At 50.6% G+C, this 19,550-nt stretch overlaps 1 protein-coding gene across 6 annotated transcripts in view; it reads right to left on the bottom strand.

Moving 5' to 3' along the window:
• HIPK2 (homeodomain interacting protein kinase 2) overlaps nucleotides 1–3,956 on the bottom strand; it is a 144,991-nt gene extending 141,035 nt beyond the window's left edge. For 2 of the 6 annotated variants that reach the window (XM_055712935.1, XM_055712933.1), the window contains exon 1: nucleotides 3,668–3,956. Coding sequence is in view for 3 of the 6 variants with exons in the window: in XM_055712936.1 (XP_055568911.1) it covers nucleotides 3,668–3,686 (19 nt within the window). In the remaining 3 variants the exon portion in view is untranslated. Of the gene's footprint in view, nucleotides 1–1,504; nucleotides 1,640–3,667 lie in introns of those variants that run through there. The other 4 variants (XM_055712936.1, XM_055712934.1, XM_027799403.2 and 1 more) reach the window with 4 other exon arrangements.
• Nucleotides 3,957–19,550: the final 15,594 nt, after the last annotated feature.

A 19,550-nucleotide genomic window follows, 5' to 3' on the forward strand; every position in this document is an offset into this window, starting at 1 on the left:
AAACAGAGGTAATCACTGTTTGGAAAATAAAGGTTAATGTGTATGAACACTTCTTTTTACCCTATTCCGAAGTATCCCTGGTACAAGGCACCCTGGGAGCCTCTGGAGACACCCACCCAGGGGAGAAATCTACCTGCAGCCCACGCACTGGTGATGTCTAGCAGTAAGCCCTCTTAAAATGGGGTCTCCCCTGGCCCACAGAGCCTTGTTCTGTTCTCTGCACAGGAGGAAACGTCACACGACGAGTGCACAGATGAAGGTTTCGCACAGCAAGGGCAACGCTGCCTGGAGCGGAGACCAAAGAACCATATTCTCACCTGCCTCAAGCCATTCACCTCCTCTGAAACCAATACAGCTGCCCCTGAGGAAGCCGCCTCTCCAGTGCTCAGCAGGACAGTAGCCATTAGCTTGCCCCAGCTCTGGAGCAGAAGCCGTGCAGGATTACACCTGATGAGGCCCACTTTGGAGCCCAACACATTTCCCAGTATGGCTCACAATCGCAACTAAAGTCCGGGTTAAACAACGTGCGGCGGTGTTACTTCCGTTTTATTTTACTTGGTAGGTTTTTATGTCCTTCATTTTACAGCTCAGCTCTGCAACACCCAGAAAAAAATGAATGAGAAAAACCCAGTAGAGGAGAAGACAACAGCAAAAACTGAATTTCATAAAAAGAATGAGAGAATTCTCCTTGAGCAGTGCGTGTGGGGGAGGATTTCACAACGGATATTCACTTATTTATCATGCCTCACCTATTAATATCAGGTGAGGCACCGTTCTGCTTTCCAGAACCGGTATTTAAGCCAGTTGCTCAGCACAGGCACACACCACCCTCACCTACACGTCGAGAATGGCGGGTGACTTTGTGCATGTGCTCTATGTTATCACTCACTTAAATTTCTACTGGAACCATTTCATAAGGCCTCCGAGGTGTCACATTTCCTCCCGGGGCACCTTTTCTGTCAAACAGCCTATGTTCTGAAATCCGTATGGTGGAGATACTCTTTCACCTACCCTCGCCTGCCTTGCGGTGCCTGCCTTGGTGGTGGGTGTGCGTGCGTGCCACCCAAGCCACCCGAGCGGTCGGTCAAGGGCAGGAGCAGCGAAGCAGCTGCCCGCTGCAGCGCTGCTCCAGCCCCTGGCTCCGGCTCGACCGTACCTGATGCTCCAGACTCCTCTGGAGTCTCTGGCTACAGATCAGACTGGTTATGCACATAACGCCAGGCTCGTAAGGGAGGATGGCAGTCCTTGCCTGCTTCCAAGGAGGAAATCGCATCCCCTTCGATAAGTAAGTTTTTATCTATGCACTGCGATATTGCAGGGAATTCTAAGGACCTCTCACGGCAACTAGGAGGCGAAAAACATTCATTAACCCCTCCTCCACCTCCCTCGAAGCCATCCAGCAGCAATTTAACCCGCAAACATACTGCAACGCAAAACAGATAAAACAGCCCCTATCAGCCTTTACGCTATCGACTGGCTCCTGCCATTCGGGATATTCACCTACTTCAAGGCTTGAGGCATGCTGCAGAGCCTGGCCGCCGGCCTTCCGTATCGGTTGCTGGGAATTTTGTTGTTACGGGTTCCTTTTCAGGGCATTTTTTCCATCTGCTCTCTTTTTCCAGTCAGGCAGAAGCACGGGTGCCGCTGAAGTTAGGATGCTCGCAGGAACCGCTAAACTTCCACCACACGCTTCGGTGCGGTACCGCCGCCCCCTCCGCGGGAGGAAGCCGGCGCCCTGCCCGCCCCGGCTGCGGCCGAGGCCTGCCCTGCCCTGCCCGGCTCCGGGGAGGCGGCCGTGCCGGCGCTCGGCGGCCGCCCGCTGCGGCGCGCCGGGAAGGGGAGCGCGGCCGGGCTGACCGCAGGCCCCGCGCCTCACTCCGCCCCCGGCCGCTGCGGAGCCGCCGGGCGCCGCCGCCCGCCGCGGGGCACCGCACCGCCCCGCACCGCCGCCCCGCACCGCCGCCCGCCCGGGGGATGCGGCCCGGCGAGGAGCGAACTTAAGAGGAATCGCCGCATTACCCGCCCTGCTAGCGGCGCCCGCCCGGGAGGGGCTGGGCAGGCTCCGCGGCGGGCGCTGCAATCCGGCCAGGCCTCACCGGCTCGACGGTGGCCCGGGGCCGCACCGGGGCGGGCGGGGGACACAGGACAGGCCCGGGCCGGCGGGGGACCGCGGGCGGGGGCCGGGCAGGTACGCGCCGGGGCTGCGAAGTCCCCGCCGCGACCGAGGCCGGGGGGCAGCGGCGGCGGCCTCCCCCTGCCCGCGGCAGGCCCCCGCAAGCCGTTGGGGGCGGCCCGGGCGCAGGGGGGGGCGCTGCCGGGGCCCGGGGGCCGAGGCCGCTCGCCGGCGCGGCCGGCAGGGGGCGCCGCCGAGCGGGCCGGCCCCGACCGGTACCCCGGGCCCGCCGCGGCCCCTCCGCCGGCACCGGCCCGCCGCCGCGCCGGGCCCCGCCACCGCCGCTGCGCCCCCTCCGCGCCCCCCGGCCGCGCCGCCGCCCCCGGGCGCCGCCAGCCCGGTGCCCGGCGGCAGCAAGGGCGGGGAGGGACGGCCGTGCTCTCCCCGCTGCCGAAAACGCTCCTCTTTGTCTGCCTGCCGCTCGCGGGGTCCGAACTCGGCACGACCGGTGAGCCCGGGGCTGCCCAGAAATAACCCGGCGGGCCAGTAACTTTACACCGCCCGCCGCGCGCCCTCCGCTCGGGCGCTGCAGCCCGGGCTCGATTTTCTCCTCTGATAAGTTTTACCGGCCTCGCCATAGGGAGAAAAGTACCGTGTCCCCGTGTGTCCGCCCCCTCCCCTCCCCGCCGGGCGCCCGGCTCCCAGCCGCCGCGGACCGAGCGGTCCCCGAGCGGGATGAAGCGCCCGCGGGGGGATGTCCCTCCGGTTTATGTAACGCTCCCCGGCCAACACGGAGCCGGGAGGGTTCACGGCGGAGGCTAAATGCATCGCGAGGGGATTTAAATTAGCCCTGACATATTTTTTTATTATTTTTTTTTCTAAACAGCCTCCGTGAAATACGCACCGGTCTAACACATCCCCTTCCCGCCCCCCCCCCCCCCTTTTTTTTTTTTCCAAGCCGAAAAAAACTAAGTTGGGGCACTTCGGCTTCTCGCCGCAGCCCGGGCTGGGCTGAAGGAGAAACCGGAGGGGCTGACAGGCGGCTGCCGGCAGCCTCGTCCCCGCCGCCGCTGCCCGCGGGGTCTCCGCACCCCGGAGGAGAGCTCCGCGGGGGGAACTCTTGGGAAATCGGCGACAGGAGCGGGGTGGCCGGTCCGGGAAATGCGACCTGCAGCGAGGGGCAGGCAGGCAGACAGGCAGGCACACACGCATACACACACACGGAGGCGCAGGGCAAGCTCCGTCCACCTCATTGTTCTGCTCGGCACCGGCACGGACTTCACCCACCGCCCCCCGCCGGGGCCCGAGTGCCCGGGACCGTGGGGCCGGGGAGGGCTGGGGGGGGGGGGCGGGCAGAGCCGGGGGGGCGACCCGCGCCTCGCCCCGCTCCCCGCCGGGCGCCGGGCCGGGCGGAGGTGCCCCGCCGCCGCCGCCAGCCTCCTCGCAACAACGCCGGGGGGACGGCGAACCGCGGGCGGCCGGGGACCCCCGCTTCCCCCCCTTTCCCGCGGCGAGGCGAGGGGTGCCGGCAGGGCGGGCCGGGCCGGGGCTTACCTTCGTACATGGGGGCCATCGGTGCAAGGACGCCTGTTATTCATGGCAACGCCGCCACGAACGACGCGAGATCGCAGCCCCCCAAACTCAACACACATCTGCCATCTTGAGCGGGTGTCTCTCGGCGGAGGCGAAGCTGCCGCCTGCCTTCTGCATCGCTGCCCACCTCAGCGCGGGGGGAGCCGGGCACATCCAGCCCCGCTGCCGGCCCTCCGACGCGGCCGGGGCGGGCGGGCGAGCGGGCGGGGGGCGGCGGCGCCGGGCCGGGCCGGGCCGGGCCGGGGCCGGGGCCGGGGCCGGGGCGAGGCGCGGGGCCGGGCAGGGGCGGCGGGCGGCGGGGCCCCCCCGGCTCGGGACGGCGGCGCTGGGGAGGGAGGGAGGGAGGGAGGGAGGGAAGGAGAGAGGGAGGGAGGAAAGGAGGGAGGGAGGGAGGGAAGGAGGGGGGCTGGCGCGGTGCCCCCGCTCTCAGCGCGGCATGGCTGCGTGTGCCGGGGCGCCTGCAAAAGTTGCACTGGGGGTGAGAGAAAGGGAGAGAGAGACGGAGGGAGAGAGAGGGAGACGGAGACCGAGACGGAGAGGAGGAAAAAAAAAAGGGGGAGAAAAAAAAAAAAAAGCTAAGGGAGTTTGCAAATAATCAAGCGCCGATGGCACCGATCGCGGCTTCCCAGAAGGAGAGGCAGCGAGCGAGAGAAACCCTCTGCTGAGATTATGTGGGATCTTGTTTAACAACACATTTCAATCAGGAGAAAAAAGGAACAGTCAACAGAAGTTGGTGAAACACTTCTGTCTTCCCCCCCCCCTCCTCTTTACAGAAAAAAGAGAGGAAGGAAAAAAAAAATAAAAAAGGCAGCTGATTGAAGCTTTGCAATTCACTGGCTGTGGGGATCATATAATTTGAGCTCATGTTTTACAATAGCATGGAAAATTCCTACCTCTCCCCCTCTCCCCAAATAAATCTTCTATTCCCTCAAGGCATTTCACAATCTGGTTCACTGACAAAAGTTCCAATTTATCCTTTTTTTTCCTTTCATTTAGCTTGCTTGCAGTGTAAATATTTAGCGGATGCATTTAAAATAAACATACGTTGTTGCTTTTAGAATTCGGGTTGTGTTTTTGTTGTTGGTTTTTTTTGTCGTTTTGTTTTGTTTTTTTAAAAGGAACCACTTCAAAGAAGTGTTTACTTACTAAGATTGACAGCCACTACATCCCCCCCCCCCCTTTTTTTTTATTTTATTTTAAAAGATCCATCTCTGTGGTTGAGCTCTTGCTGTAGGAACACCAACCCAACCGGCATCATTTTTGCCTGCACACAGGAAAGGTGTAGGTGAAGCCGCATTATCCGCAGCCCCCTTTGCCTGACAGGGGCTTTACAACGGAAGGCCAGTCACCAAGTACCCATTACACAGGCAAGGAAGCTGGGACTCCTGCGAAGGCTCCGGCAAAGGTGGAAACGAAACCTCGGCTGTGATCCTTCAGTAACTCCTGTCTGGATCTGCCTGCCTGGAGCTCCTTACAGGCAAGCAGTCGGCGACCAGACTGGTGAAGACGTACTCTCTTCGCACCTGCTGTTACTGCTGGTCCCCAAAACCATTGCCGCTCACTGCTGCCGGTGCCAGCCCAGACCTCTCCCACCGCAGGTTTCGATCGCAGCAGGGCTCAGCACCTGGCTGCTCCTGTTGACGTCTCAAGGAGGAGGCAAGAGGCAACTTTTTCTTGGGGATTTCAGTGACAGCCAAGCGCTCCTGCCAGCCTGGCCCCTAGTCTTGGGGTGCTCAGAGGATGCTTACGCTGGCAGATAGCAGCAGGCCAGGGAGCAAGCCACGCTGCCCAGCCGATGAAGCCGAATGACTATTGTCTGCACCGCAGAGGACATGATCCCCTGGCTCCTGTGGGCCCCCTTGTTCACAAGGTATCTTCAGTGTTTTGCATGATTTTTTTTCCCCACTGAAAAATGCCTGAAGTAGCAGGAGGGCTATCTCGCAGCCTGTTAGCATTCTGTTTAAAACATGAAGCTGAGGATACATGTTAAATGTGTCAGGGATGGCATGCAGGGCAGGTAGAGGTGGCTGAGGGTGCAAAGTCGGCTGGGACAGCACTGGAGGACTGTGTACAGCAGAGGGAGCAAAACCTGCTGCCATCTCATCCCTGCTTCATTTTGAGAGGGATCCCAAGATCAACCACTACCAAATCTTGGAAAGAAATGGAGCTGCCTCCAGCTGGCCCAGTCTAGGCCGAAGCTGGAGGGCAAGCACTGCGGACAGCCGTGGGAACAGTATTTGAACTTGCTTATTACCCCTCTTTTATTTAGCCATGGCAACCCTCAGGGTTCGGCACTCTGCACCAAGTTGATAACCTCACATTTTTCTGAAACATTTCTGGTCATTGTAATTCTGCACTGCTCTCTTCTTTTATGATGGAGGACATTATCTGCTTTCTGAAGCTACTGGCACTTCTGATCCCAGCCTGCCTCCTTGCCGTTGATCAGAGCGGCAGCCATGGAGCCCTGTCTCAGAGCCACAGAGGAGACGTGGAGGAGTATCAGAGAACAGAGGACAAAACCAGAGGAGGGAAGCAGGCTGCTGAAGGAATTGGCTTTGCTTCTTGTCATTGCATTTTGCTGCAGCATGGCTTCAGGTTGGCCACGTCACCCTTGCTCTCCTCGGCTGTAAAATGGGCGCAGGGGTACCTGCCTCTGCTGTGTGAGGTTGCACTGATGGTTTCTTCTCCCTCTCTGTTGCAACCTGAGCTATCCCATAGCCCTTGGATATGTCCATCAATGCTAGCATGATGCAGGAGCTTAAAACAAACCAAACTCACTTCTCACCCCTTTTGCCAGAAGAAAAGAGGAAGAGGTCGGTGGAGGGGTCGGCAGGGCTCACTGTGTGGGGCCTGGGCATGGAAGTGGTGCCTCGTGGCCATGTGGCTGACGGGTGGAGCACAAAGGGGGACGAAGGAGCAGCCAAACCTGTGCGTGACATACTTATGCAAATGATAAAGCTGCCTGGCTTCAAAGCACGGGTTATTCTGCCTCTTTTAGCGGCAAGGTGCTGAACTTGATGGACTACTTGCCTGGCCCAGGACAACAATTCTTGATTGCCTTTCAGGTTCAGGAATGCTAAGGACATTACAGATTCACATCTGCTGATCATGCATCCAAAGATAGGAAAAATAATGGAGGTATTTTTACCAACTAGGACCATTCTGATCTCACATATTTTAAATGTTGCTACCAAATGAGGTCACAGCACATTTGGTAAACAAAAACTAGCCCCAGCAGGTCCTGACCTCGGCCCAGATTGGCTGCTAAAAGCTGGTGCACAGTGGAAGCTGGCGGTGTGTGGGCATGCAGAGGGAGCAGGGGTTCGCCCTGCCAAGCACAGCCTTCCTCCTCGGCTCACACTCCCTTCCAAGGGGACTTGGGATGTGTGATTGGAGCCAGGGAGTACAACCCCTTGCTGTGCTTTCCCATTGCTGTACACAGACAAGGGTACACTTCAGAGGTGGCTCAGCTCTGAGCCTACAAATTTCTTTCCATTCTCTCCCAAAACTGAGTGCCCAGGCAAGGATGCTACACCCTTGGTCACCTAGGCCCCTGAGGCCGGGCTGGTGCCATGGTGTGACAGTACCCATCAGGAGCCAGGCACTGGCAGCGTGGCCACAGCAGCCCCGGTGCAAGGCTGTTCTGTAGGGGAGATCGTGGTCTGCTCTTTGCCTGCCTGAGACTGCAGGACGTGTCACTAAAATTTTGAATCCAGAGAGAATTTTCCATGCCAGCAGACTACTTCTCTTTGGCCCCTTCAGTCGGGAGAGGATGGCAAACCAGCGCTGGAGAAGCAGATGTTAATGTGCCATCTTAGGATTTTTCATTTCTCCATTTGCATATTTGGGTCTACCATAAACATACTCGTAGTCTGGGTGCAAGTACATGGCATGCTCAGCCTTATCATGGAGCATCGTGTACCACCGAGGCAGCAGCACCTTCAGCTACATCCACCATGGCTCCTGGGCAGTGGTGGCAGACACTAAGCCAGGGAAAGGAGAGGTGACTCTCAGGGTCTGGCACTTGGTGGGGCTTGTTTCCATCTCTGCCCCACATACGCAAATCTTGGTGGTCTCAGGCACTTTTCCAGAAAGGCACATGGTGTTTGACTGGTGTGTCTCAGGGGGCTGCTGGTAACAACCCGTACCTATACTCAGCTGCAGTGGGAATTGCAGGAGTTACTGTTTCTTGCCTGATATGGTGAGAGTTTGGGGTTCTTTTTCTTTTTGCTTGGAAATTAATGTGGATTTTGGAGATCAAGGTGCAGGAAGGAAGGCAGGTGAGTTTTAAAACATAGCTTTTGGGCACCATTCCCATTTTAGGGGGTTGCGTGAATGGATATGAGGTGCTCTCTGGTCTCTCAGAGCCAGAAACACTATGGTGGCATCACCTCTTCTTCTCTCCTGCCTGTGCTAAGAGCGTGCCAGGGCAATGCCAGAGGAGCCTGCTGCTGAGGTGCCATTTCTCCCTCTCTCCCAAAGAAAGCTGAGGGGTTTGTGGCTCCGAGCTTCCTCAGTTCACTGTCCATCCATTGCATTTTCTTATTCAGAAAGACCGAGCCTAAAAAATGTACTAATAAAAGACCATAAGGTACATAAAAAAAAACCCCAAACCAAAACCCAACAAAAGAAAACCAAAACAAAAACCAAATAAACAAACAAAAAAACCCAGAAAAGAAACAAGGCAGGCTGTAAACACACAGGGTGAGCACATCCCCTTCGGTGACAACCTTTAATACCTGTTTGCCTTCACGGAGGAGCTGGGAGGCAGCATGTTGTTAACAAGAATCAGGCCCCAAATCTTTCGCATTAAGCAAAGCGAAATATTTTTGTAAATACCAGGGGAAGGTTTCCCAGTGAAATACACACAGATGTTTTCTTTTTAAATGTAAATCAGTGCTGGAATGGACAGTTTAATTAAAAGCAAAATTATTAGGTAAGTGCTGAGGGAATCTACTTTATTTGCTGGGTACAGTCACATATTTTTACTGGTGAGTCAATTGCAATTTTTAATTTCTTTCCTTCTAATATGATCAGCTCAGAGACTAGCCACCGTGATGTGGGATATTTGGGGGAGGATTTTTGCATGGGTAGCAGGAATGTCTGCTCTGCATGCAAGTTGCGGGTGGCCAGGCAGCCTGCTATGGGATGTCCATTTCCAGCCTTACATCTCTGCTTGTTGTTAGCAAACAGTCGCTATAGACCCCCTCCATGGCATCACCTGGAGCAAACCCTCTCCCTTGCGACTGGGATTTTGGGTGCTGCTAGTGACGGAAACAACTTGGGCTTACTGCTGGCTGGGATGCTAAGGGAAAGGGGCTACAGTGTTAACTTACTTTACACCCTGCTACTGCTCTGTTGCTAGACTCAGCTCCCATCAGCACCGCCCGTCCCTCCACACGCAACCCTTTTTGCAGGCAGATGTTTTGCAGAAGCCCTCCTGCCCCTTCTCTTCAGCCTATGCCTCCCTCTTCAGCATGACAAATGATACAGACTGACTCCTAAACATGTCAGAAAACAGTCAGCATATGCGACTGAGACCATGACTGCTTATGTTTTAATGTTCTGAGTAAAGGCCCTTATCTTTGAACGCATATGGAAAATACACCGCATACTTGAGTGGGGTTAGGGAGCGATGGCTCTGTCATAGCTAAAGTTCAAAATAAGACCACAAAAACTTACCGCAAAATTATCCTGTGCACCAGCAAGTGGGACTCTATAGAACACAGATATTTTTACTCAGTCTGAACATCAGTAGCATCCTCAGTGCAGCTTGTGTGTTGCAAATTCCTCTTTCAGGGGGTAACAATTGGATTTACAGTGCAGACTTACAGAGGGATGAGACTTAATTCCTGCTATGAAACCAGATGATGCTGATAAAGCCTCAGCAGCTTCAATAGATGTACCCCGATATAGACAGGAGTGTGACAGTGAGAAACAGGACAGATGTTGGTAAAACGTTTTAGGTACCACGGACGGAAGAAAGGTGCGATGAAAGCGCACAGTCTGATTAGTGCCCTGGGGAAGGCAGAGATCTGGGTCACCTCATCCATGCCTACCACCACATCTGATCACATTTCTGAACTTGCTTCTCCGTCAGGAGTATCACTGAAATAAATGCCCTAAAAATAATGTGGCCTCTCCATTTGAGGGGTTAAACACAATTTCCCATCATCGAGATTTTGCAGTTGGCTCAGGTATTGTTGTCAGAGTCTTGGATCCTTTTCTTCTTATTATTAAAAAAGAAACTTTGAAATATAAAAAAGAAGTGCTTATCAGATAATGAAATTCTAGCTGTGGTCAAGTCTTTCAAACAACCAGGGCCATGATTTAATTGGAAGTAATTATAGTCTTTTCTGAAGTATAATTTTTAGGGTATTTTTTCCCCTGACATTTGCAGTGTGGAAATTAAAAATAAAACGATGTCAGAATCACGAGATTTCAATCTGTCTTCAAACAATAATGTGGGCTAATGTCAGAGGTTTGTCCTTGGCTGGAAGGAGGAAAAATTCACTGAAGAAAATCTTCCTGGTGAAAATCACCAACAGCACCTAGTTGTGCATTTTCTGAGCTCAGAAATTCCTGAGAGAATCCTGCTTCCCAGAGCTCCCTAGAAATCCTCCTACCTCTGCTGCAGTGGGAAAGGGCACATCAGTACCTAGCTCCTGAGAGCACAGCATTTGTGATGCAGGCTTTGTTAATTATTCCACTGATAAGGATGTTTTAGAGCAAGGGGAAAAAAAACACCCCAATATTCTATGCAACAAAGATTAAATACAGTACTTCTATCCTGCTGAAAACAATCCAGGGTGTAACAAAGTTATTCCCCACCCCCCCCCCAAAAAAAATTCCCAGTTTTTAAGGAAGTTTTTTTTCAAATGATCCTCTTCTAAATTCTGCTTCCTTTGGTGAAACCACAAGTGTGTCCCCTAAACTCCAGCTCACACACTTTGTCTTACCCAAAGTGCCATTCCGAAGGGAGGGACAGTCTCCACCAACATAAACTCAACCTTTTTGGTGGCCCGTGGTATCAGCAGTGTCCCGTGAGCAAAGCCTCAGCTGCTACCAGCCAGCACAGCTCTGCTGGTACTGGTGATAATACGATGCCCATGGACAGATATGCATCTCTAAATACAGCCACTCAGAAGGACAATTTGGCCCAGCCTTTTAAATCAGCTGCTCCAGACTCCAAATCATTTCTGTAGGAATGTGTACGTGCACACAACGAATCATCTTGTACTTTGAACTTGTGCATCTGGATCTGAAATTTTAGATTTAATGCCCATTTAAAAGCCATTCCTGAACACCAGTCAAAGGGAAAGGAGGAAACTATTTCAGCTTAAAAGGGCAGCATATATGAAGAAAAAAATCTCATATGAGGCAGGCTGTGATTATAGTGCTGTGTAAAGTGCTGTAGAGGACTGTGTGAGGAATACTCTGTTCTGCAAAGTGTCCTGTCTTTTTGATGAGGCATTAGGTGAGCTCCGCCTATCATTCATTATTCTATCTATCATTATAGACACTGTGGAGTTATTCACCAGCTGAGTCACAAGCCAGACTCCCACTAGGCAACACCTGCCTTGCGCACTCAGGTATCCCACCTTGCCACTCAGCTTTATTTATCCTATTTTCCACTCTCCATCTTAAAAAGAGCTGTTGTGTGGTCTCATCAGTGCAGAATAGCTGTGTTTGATCTCAGACATGGCTTCAGCAGCTAGGGAGGAGACTTCCACCTACCCTTCAGTCTCTGAAACAGCCTTTGCAGAGAAAGGTATCAGGAGAGCAACGTTAATTATTTTATGATACTGGAAGTTATGAGAAGGAAAAAGAATTTGTACAGACTGAGGTAAAACTTTGATCAGGCCTTGTAAGACAAACTCAGTGACTTTAAAGTTATAAAACTTTCTGTGGTGCTTTGCTGAAGCTGATCTTCCATACTTCAGGGATAAGTACAGATGTGCTGACAGGAACCTCATGGCTTCCAATCCATGTGCTGTGGAGAGCCTCGAGGGATTTTCTGGAAAGCAACTGCTTTTCCCAAGTTAAACATTTTTTATCCACCCTCCTACAATGGCCAGAAGACTAGCAGTGTTTCAGACATGCATGCATTTACTTCCATGACTTTCATGCTGTCAACAGAAAATACTTTAAATTGCAGGCAATGTTTCCAAGAAAGCAGAGGTGGAGATTTTCTTTGCTTAGATTAAATGTCTTAGTACCTTCCAGCAGCTCTTCTCCTGCCTTTGTGCTGCTCCTTCCCTCAGCCAGGACCCTGGAGATCCGAGTCCACAACCTGACCACTGATCTGCTCCGGGACTTTGTGCATTTAGGTGGTCTGGACCAAGAGTATGTTTGGTACACACCGTGCCTGCCACGACACAGCCCTTCACAGAAGCCTTTCGGCCAGAGATGGGAAACCCTTGTAATATTTACACTTACTTGACTATTTAATGGAGGCTGTCTCCTTCTTTAGCCCAGATCTTTAGAAAAGGCAAACCTGGCCATAGTGTCCATCACTTGTAATGCTGTACGATGTCAATAGCTAAGCTATTGGTGATGAGTTCACACAACTGTCTTGTGCCTTGTTGGTTAGCCACAACCCATGACTATGGCTTTAAAAATTGTGCTGATGAGGTCTTGTCGTGAGACCCTGTTGCCCACCCACTTCCATGCTGAGAGAGTCGAATAAATATTTACTACTTCTCAAAATAACACCCAGCCGCACTCATCCTTACCGCTGCAGAGTAGTTCATCTAATTGAAATAAGTATATAAGTAAACCGTTTGTCAAGGCAGTTTATTAGTAAAAGCATTGCTGTGTCAGGAGCTCCCTCACTGTGAGAGATGCTGTGTTGTCTCTCTTAATATTTAATGCCATTTTAATAATATTTCCCAGCTAGAGGTGCAAGTTGATGCTACAGACTAAAGGCCAAGCCTGCCAATGTGGGAAGGAAGGAAAGCTCAGGGGCTGAGGTCAGTTCAGCTCCATCGACTTACCTACCTGGAGGCTGGGCAAGGAGTAATCCGGCTCCTCTTCCAAGGCACTCAGTCACTCCTGGGTCCTCCTTCTGGCAGCTTTATCTCAGATTAGTGGATATTGCCTTTCCTCACCCAGAAGGACACTTCAAAAGTTTAGGGCCATCTTCTGAGGTGGTGGACATGAGAAACCCACACTTTCCCTTTGACAAACCCAATTCTCATTGCAATGTTGCTCCAGTTGGGCTCATTAATCAGCACCATAAACTACCACATTTCTCTCAAGCTTGTGACTGCAGCTGCAGCTGCAGTGCTTTTATCGGTCTTTGGCAACTCTCATTCTGGAAACCTCTAGGCCTCAGTGTTGAAGTCAGAGGAGTTTTAGCTCAAGGAGTGGGGAGCTGCGGCTTAAGTATCAAAGGTCCCTGCTAGTGAAGTACCCACCAACGCTGCCTCCACGTCACCCTCCAGCCCTCACAGACCTGCCCTGGCTGCAAAGCTGCTGCTCAGACAGTGCCCCAGTCCTCATGCCACCCCCCAGGACTTCTCCCGGTAGCAATGCCCAGCTCAGGCTCTTCCTTGTTGGGGAAGACTCCTGGCTGAAGGACTGGGGAGTCAGAGCCTTTTGAAGCTACTGCATGATAAGCTGTATTTTTTTCCCAAACATTACTAGACAGTTCAATAATAATTACATGAACTTTATAATTGGCCAAACTGGTGTAGGCATCCACCTGGCCTACACGTAACATTTGTGAGTAATTTTACATAAAGGGCAGGTAATTTTGGACTTTGTGCACAAACGGCTATATTGGGAGGGCCCAATTATAAATAAACTGTCCTTAGTTGTCACTTTCCTGTCTCTGACTTCCCACACATTCAAATGGTGGGACTGATTCATTTAATCTTACTCTAAAGCAGCAAGCCACAGAGGCAGTTTCCTGACAGTTGCTTAAAAAAGTATAGCTGAGCTCTCCTAAATTGTCTTCCCTTGTATTATATTTAGACATTGTGATTAGAGTATCTGCCACGATATGCTTTTACTTTAAGGCAGAAGTTCAAGCTGCCCTCTGAAAGCAAACAGAGGTGCTCTGAGGAACCAAAGGGGAACAGACACCGGGGTCTGGCATTCAGGAGCAGAGATCCCCAGTGCTGCTGGCGCTGCTGGCTCCCCAGGCGCAGCCAGCCTTGTGAAACCTGAGTTTTCAAATAAGCGCAACGTTATTTACCATAATGAGACTACTGGGAAGGGCGGAGGCAGCGAAACAGACTTCGTGGCTGTTTGCATGCATTTTAGCAATATCAGCTGAGCAATTCTTACAGTCTTCCCTTCTTCCCTGCTTCCCTCTTTCCCTCTCAAACATGCCTTTTCTTGGCAAAGGCTTGGATGCAAAATCTGGACATACCTGTCGTATGAACAAGGCTTAGATATGTTTGTGTCCCTGCAAAGCAGATTATGATGACTACACTTCATGCATTTTACTCTAATTAAGTCAGTGGAGGTTTCAACACAGATACAAACTCGACGTGCAGCTCGGCCCTTGACAATAGCATACCAAAGAGAATAACTGAAAGCTCTTGTTTTGCTAAATATGCTGTTGAAAATTTTGTAATGCTCACTTAAATACAGTCAGTGAACGCAGAGTCTTCCACATTTCTATATTATTATGGAGGAGGTTATTAGAGTTACACTGAAGGGAGGTTTCCTTATTATGTGACTTGCTTTGCCAGAGTGCTTGTCAGATACTGAACTGCAGGCTCCAGTCCTGGTGACCACTTGGTGGTGATGAGAAGACCCCTCAAACTCCAGCAAGACTCTCAGCCACCGGTCTGGCTGCAGGAGCTCTACAGCAGGGTAGCAAACGTGACACAGATCTGGCAGGCAGGACAGGGGGAAAGATCCTGTGGGCCCTAAGGTACATGGGGAGATGGGCAGGGCTCTGCGTAGACAGCAGATGCCATACCTCCAACACCATTTGTTAACCTGGGATAAATACTGCTGTGGGATTTAACACACTGAATTGAAAGGTGAGTTTCTCCCATGTGCCAAATGCTCATTTTTTAGGTTGGTGAAGGATGCCTGTCTTCTTCCTCTGGCTGATCTACAGAGATCTGTAAATCTATTATTGCTTCCAGATATCCTCATAGAAACTCGTGCTTTTAGTTTAGTGTGTAGAAAACTTGAGATCCTACATCCAGATCCCAGTGTTGGTCTAAATGTTGTTGGCTTACCATTCTTTTAAGATCTGCTATATTCCTTTTCTCTCACATAAAAATCTCATGCCAGAAGGTTTCCACGATCCCCATGTCTCTAGAGGAAGCCTTGGAGACTTGAAGGTGACTTTTCTGTGAAATTGTCTCAATGTAATTCCAAAAATACTTCATAATTTGGAGCCTGCTCCTCAACCTCCAGCAGACATCAAAGGGATCCCAGAAAAAAAATTAAGCACCATGCATTCCTAGGAGCTGAGCCTTTGGCTGTAATGAATCAATCAACTATATTTTTATCAGCCAGATATAAATTGACTTGGGGCACTTTGGAGCCTAAAGCTAGTATAAGGCTGCTGATTTAGGCTTTATTTCTGTTAAAAGTTTGACTCCAGAGAAAGACCTTTGTTTTCAGACCGTGTTTTTTCCATCTTCTTGTTATTTTCACCTTCAAACTTGCTTGGCCAGCTGGGTATGAAAAGCTTGTTCTTGCTTCCTAGCAGCAAGATTATCTGTTGATGGTATTTATGGGGTGCTAATTACTATCTGTCATTGGTATTTATGAGGTTCGAATTGCTACAGTACCTAGGCACCAGGTACAATATTGAGATAAGCGTAAATGTTACTGAAGGTGGACTCTGCTCTTCCCATCTAGTGCTTGGCCGCTTTGACTTGAATACTTTTCTTTGTCCTCTCCCTCCTGCTCCTTCGCATATTTGTGAGGCATCTGAGGAAAGGTGAGTTTTGTGCTCTGCTATGAAACAACCCTGGCTTGTGAGCTCACCCAGGGGGTGGCCCGTGCCCATGGCTCCATCTCAGAGCATATTGGGCTTTGGCCCTCACACTGGCAGGTGACTCAAGGCACTGGTGCTGTGACCAGCACTGGGAGCAGCCTGCGTCTGCTATGCCTGTAGCCTGCGCACTGGCTGCTGCTGAATTGTTTTCCATAGGACATTTCCCAAAACCCAGCAAACTGCAGCAACTGGTAGAGCTGAAATCAAACCAGGTGCTGCTTCCCAGTCTCTGCACAATCACAGGTGTCTTGGTCAGAAAGCATGGAAAGCTTTGAACCTTTGGAGAAGGAGCTGCCTAGAAGTGAGCAGAGAGTTGCTGAAACCTGACTGGCATTAATGTGAAGAATTTCTTCTTGCTACTGGTACTAAAGAGACATTTTGCTGCTCAGACAAACTAGACCCTTTGACCAACTTGACCACTTGCTGTGGTCTCAGCCTGATTCTGAGAAAAACACATGCCTCAGACTCCCTTTCTACCACTACAGAGAAATTAAAACGATCCCACAAGAAAGTGGAGATGAGAATTAAAAAATGCAGGTCACAGTAGCAGCTAGTTCCTAAGTGTGACAGGCATAAGCTTCTTCAATGTGGATATAGAAGGGGACATAATGTTGTTTCTATCATTACCTGACTATGGGAGAGTAGAGGGAAATTTGCTCACAACCTCAAGAAAGAAAGAAATATCTGAAATCTAAAAAAAAAAAGGGAAATTAGGAAAGAAATTGAGAAGAGGTATCTCTGAAGATTCCCCCCCCCCCTGCTTTTTGATGGTTCTAATTGGTGTCTGAGGAGAAAGCTGGAAATTACTTGAAAATGCAGAAGAAAGGGATTCCACCCTTGGTAAGCCCTGCCTGTGGGACAGCAATCCTGGGACATGCTGAAAATACATGAATAAGGAAGGTGCCACAGATTGAGATTTATCTCCTGCTTACCCTTAGAGCTATTTCCTTACCCTCAAATTTTCTGGAATGAAAAGCTGTAAGGATCCCTACTTAATGCTAAGACTTTTCCTTTATGTATCACTGCTCACTCAAGACTTCCAGCCCATTACACAAATAGCACTGACGCGCTTGGCAGGAGCCTTTGAAGCAGGTAGTGCCATTGACGCCAGCTTTGTTTCCTCAGCAGAAGAGCAGCGGCAGAGGGAGACGAAGGGATGGAGCCTGCGATGCCAGGATGCCCTCACCTTCCTCACCCTCGTGAATCATGAATCGCTCGCACCCCTCCTGCTTTGCCCCTTCGCTCGCGCCCCTCCTGCTTTGCCCCTGTGTGGGGTTCTGGCCTCACAACCCACCTGAGGGCAGGCTCTGTCAGGATGAGCATGCATTGCCAGGTGCTGTGGTGCAGCAGAGGGACAGCAAGTGGGCACCCAGCACCCAGTGCCAAGCGCGCCAGCAATCCTACCCCTTGATTGCTGAGAGCTGCTCGGTGAGGCCAGTGGGTTTGCAGAGAATAAGCAGGGCTGGAATCGCGTTACACCGACTCCCAATAATCAGGCAGCACCTTCCCAGGGAAAGCACACGCCTGTGTAAATAAAGAAGGAAATAATTATAAATGAATAATTAACTGAGCAGAAGTAAGAACGGAAAGCAGAAGCAGGACTGAAAGAGAGAAGGAAAAGTGCCTGAGTTTCTTTGTACATGCAGAGGTTTGTATTTTGTGTCTACAGAAATAGGGGAAGAAATTTAAACACGTATTTAGGGGGAAAAAAATCAATTGGAAAATGTGAAGAGAACCACCAGCTTTTGTGAGGAAGCCACTGAAGAGACAGAGCCATAAATGCACAAATCCAAGTATCAGCCTTTGTTCCTTCAACAGCAAAAAACCAAATAATTCATTTAGTACAGAGTGAAAGTAAACTTTGGGAAACCACCCAAGGACAGTGCTGGGAATTGCTTACCCTGTTATTTTTGTTCCAGTCATTGGGCAGTGTAAGTGAGGTATTAGTATTATTTACTCCAAGAAACATTGCATTCCTTTTTTCTCACCAGTACCTTGATTATAGTCAGGTGTATTTATTGAAATGTGCGTAAAGCCCTGAGCTGCACTACCAGCAGCGTCCTAGCACCGTCTGCTCAGCCAACCAGCAGGATAAAGACCCCTATCCTATGAGATACCCTTCTTCCCCAGAGAGTTTGGGTTGGAAGAGACCTTTAAAAGTCATCTAATCCAACCTTTCTGCAATGAGCAGGGACATACATCTTCAATTCGATCAGGTCGCTCAGAGCCCCGTCCAACCTGACCTTGGATGTCTCCAGAGATGGGGCATCTACTGTCTCTGGGAAACCTGTTCCAGCATTTCACCACCCTCATCATAAAAAATGTCTTCTATATATCTTGTCTAAATTTACCCTCCTTTAGTTTAAAACCATTACCCCTTGTCCTATTGCAACAGGCCCTGCTAAAAAGTCTGTCCCCATCTTTCTTATAAGCCCCGTTTAGATACTGAAAGGCCACAATAAGGTCTCCCTGGAACCTTCTGTTCTCCGGGCTGAACAACCCTAGCTTTCTCAGCCTTTCCTCATAGGAGAGGTGTTACATCCCTCTGATCATTTTTATGGCCCTCCTCTGCACCCGCTCCAACAGGTCCATGTCTTTCTCGTGCTGAGGGCTCCAGAGCTGGACGCAGTGCTCCAGGTGGGAGTACTCACCAGAGTAGAGTAGAGGGGCAGAATCACGTCCCTTGACCTGCCGGCCACACTTGTTTTGGTGCAGCCCAGGATACAGTCGCCTTTCTGGGCTGCAAGAGAACATTGTCATCTCTTTATTCTTCTTATTAAGGAAAAACTGGAAGAAAGTATAGGCCTTATGGCACATCCTGAAAGACAACAGCTGCCAGTGACAAATATCCCTTGGACTCAGACACAGAAGATGTTTCCTAGTCCCTTCCTAGAGGGACATCCTACCCCATTAAACAGCGAAGCTGTGGTGTGTGAAATTGAGGCAAAGAGGTAAGTAGAAAATGGCTTGTCAGGGAAGCAGGAACTGAAAACCCAGCCTTCAAGTTTCTTTCAAAAGGCTAGATGGAAAACAAATCTAAATACACTTTCTTTCCTCAGCATCACAAGGTACCTTCTACACTCTGTTCTCTCATGTTTCTGGATGAAAGAAAATTTAGCAGGTAATTCATCACCAAATTAAAGTCACCGCTATCAAAATCACTCTGTATCTGAAAGAGTCAAATTTAATCTTACTTGTAGAAATGTATTTTGGGCAATGATAAAGAGCCTGGACCAGCTGGTTCTTGCTTAGTTCTTATGTAGGCAATACCTGCACGGATTCCAGTCATGGGCTGTCTGAGTGAGGGCTGGCTGGGGGAATCGCAGCACCATAAGCTGAGCTGCAGACAGAGGGGCTGGTGCTTCGGGACCATGCTATGTTCCTCAGCCAGGAATGTGCTGCCTTTTTTCCAATCAGTTAGGAGGTAATGGGAGCAACACTGTAGGAAGAAGATTCAGGCAATGTGATTTTAAAAAAAAAAAGAAATATCAAAAATCCTTCTATGATTTTGTGCCTCTTTGAGCACGCTGGGTGGTGGGGCTGGAAGGACGGGAACACAGCGCACAGACAGACTTTATTAGTTTAATAAACTAGAATGACTAGCATATTTTGACACTCCGTCACTATAACCAGCCTTTAGTGAGACAGGGTCTTTGTCCAGTGCTATTTCTAGGGAGGATATGCGTGCCCTAACACTTGCCCTGCCTACCAGGCATATGACGGCTGTGCTGTTTTAACCCTCCTTCTCATCATTTGTATTCCCCATTTCCACATAACCCACAGGCAGTGTTGTACGGCACTACTCCCCTCCCCCAAACTTTCCCTCTTTCAGTTGGTGTCACCACAAAGAAATAGATTATTACTGACACT

The sequence above is a fragment of the Falco cherrug genome, chromosome 5 (assembly GCF_023634085.1).
Source record: "Falco cherrug isolate bFalChe1 chromosome 5, bFalChe1.pri, whole genome shotgun sequence".
Classification (NCBI taxonomy): Eukaryota; Metazoa; Chordata; class Aves; order Falconiformes; family Falconidae; genus Falco; species Falco cherrug.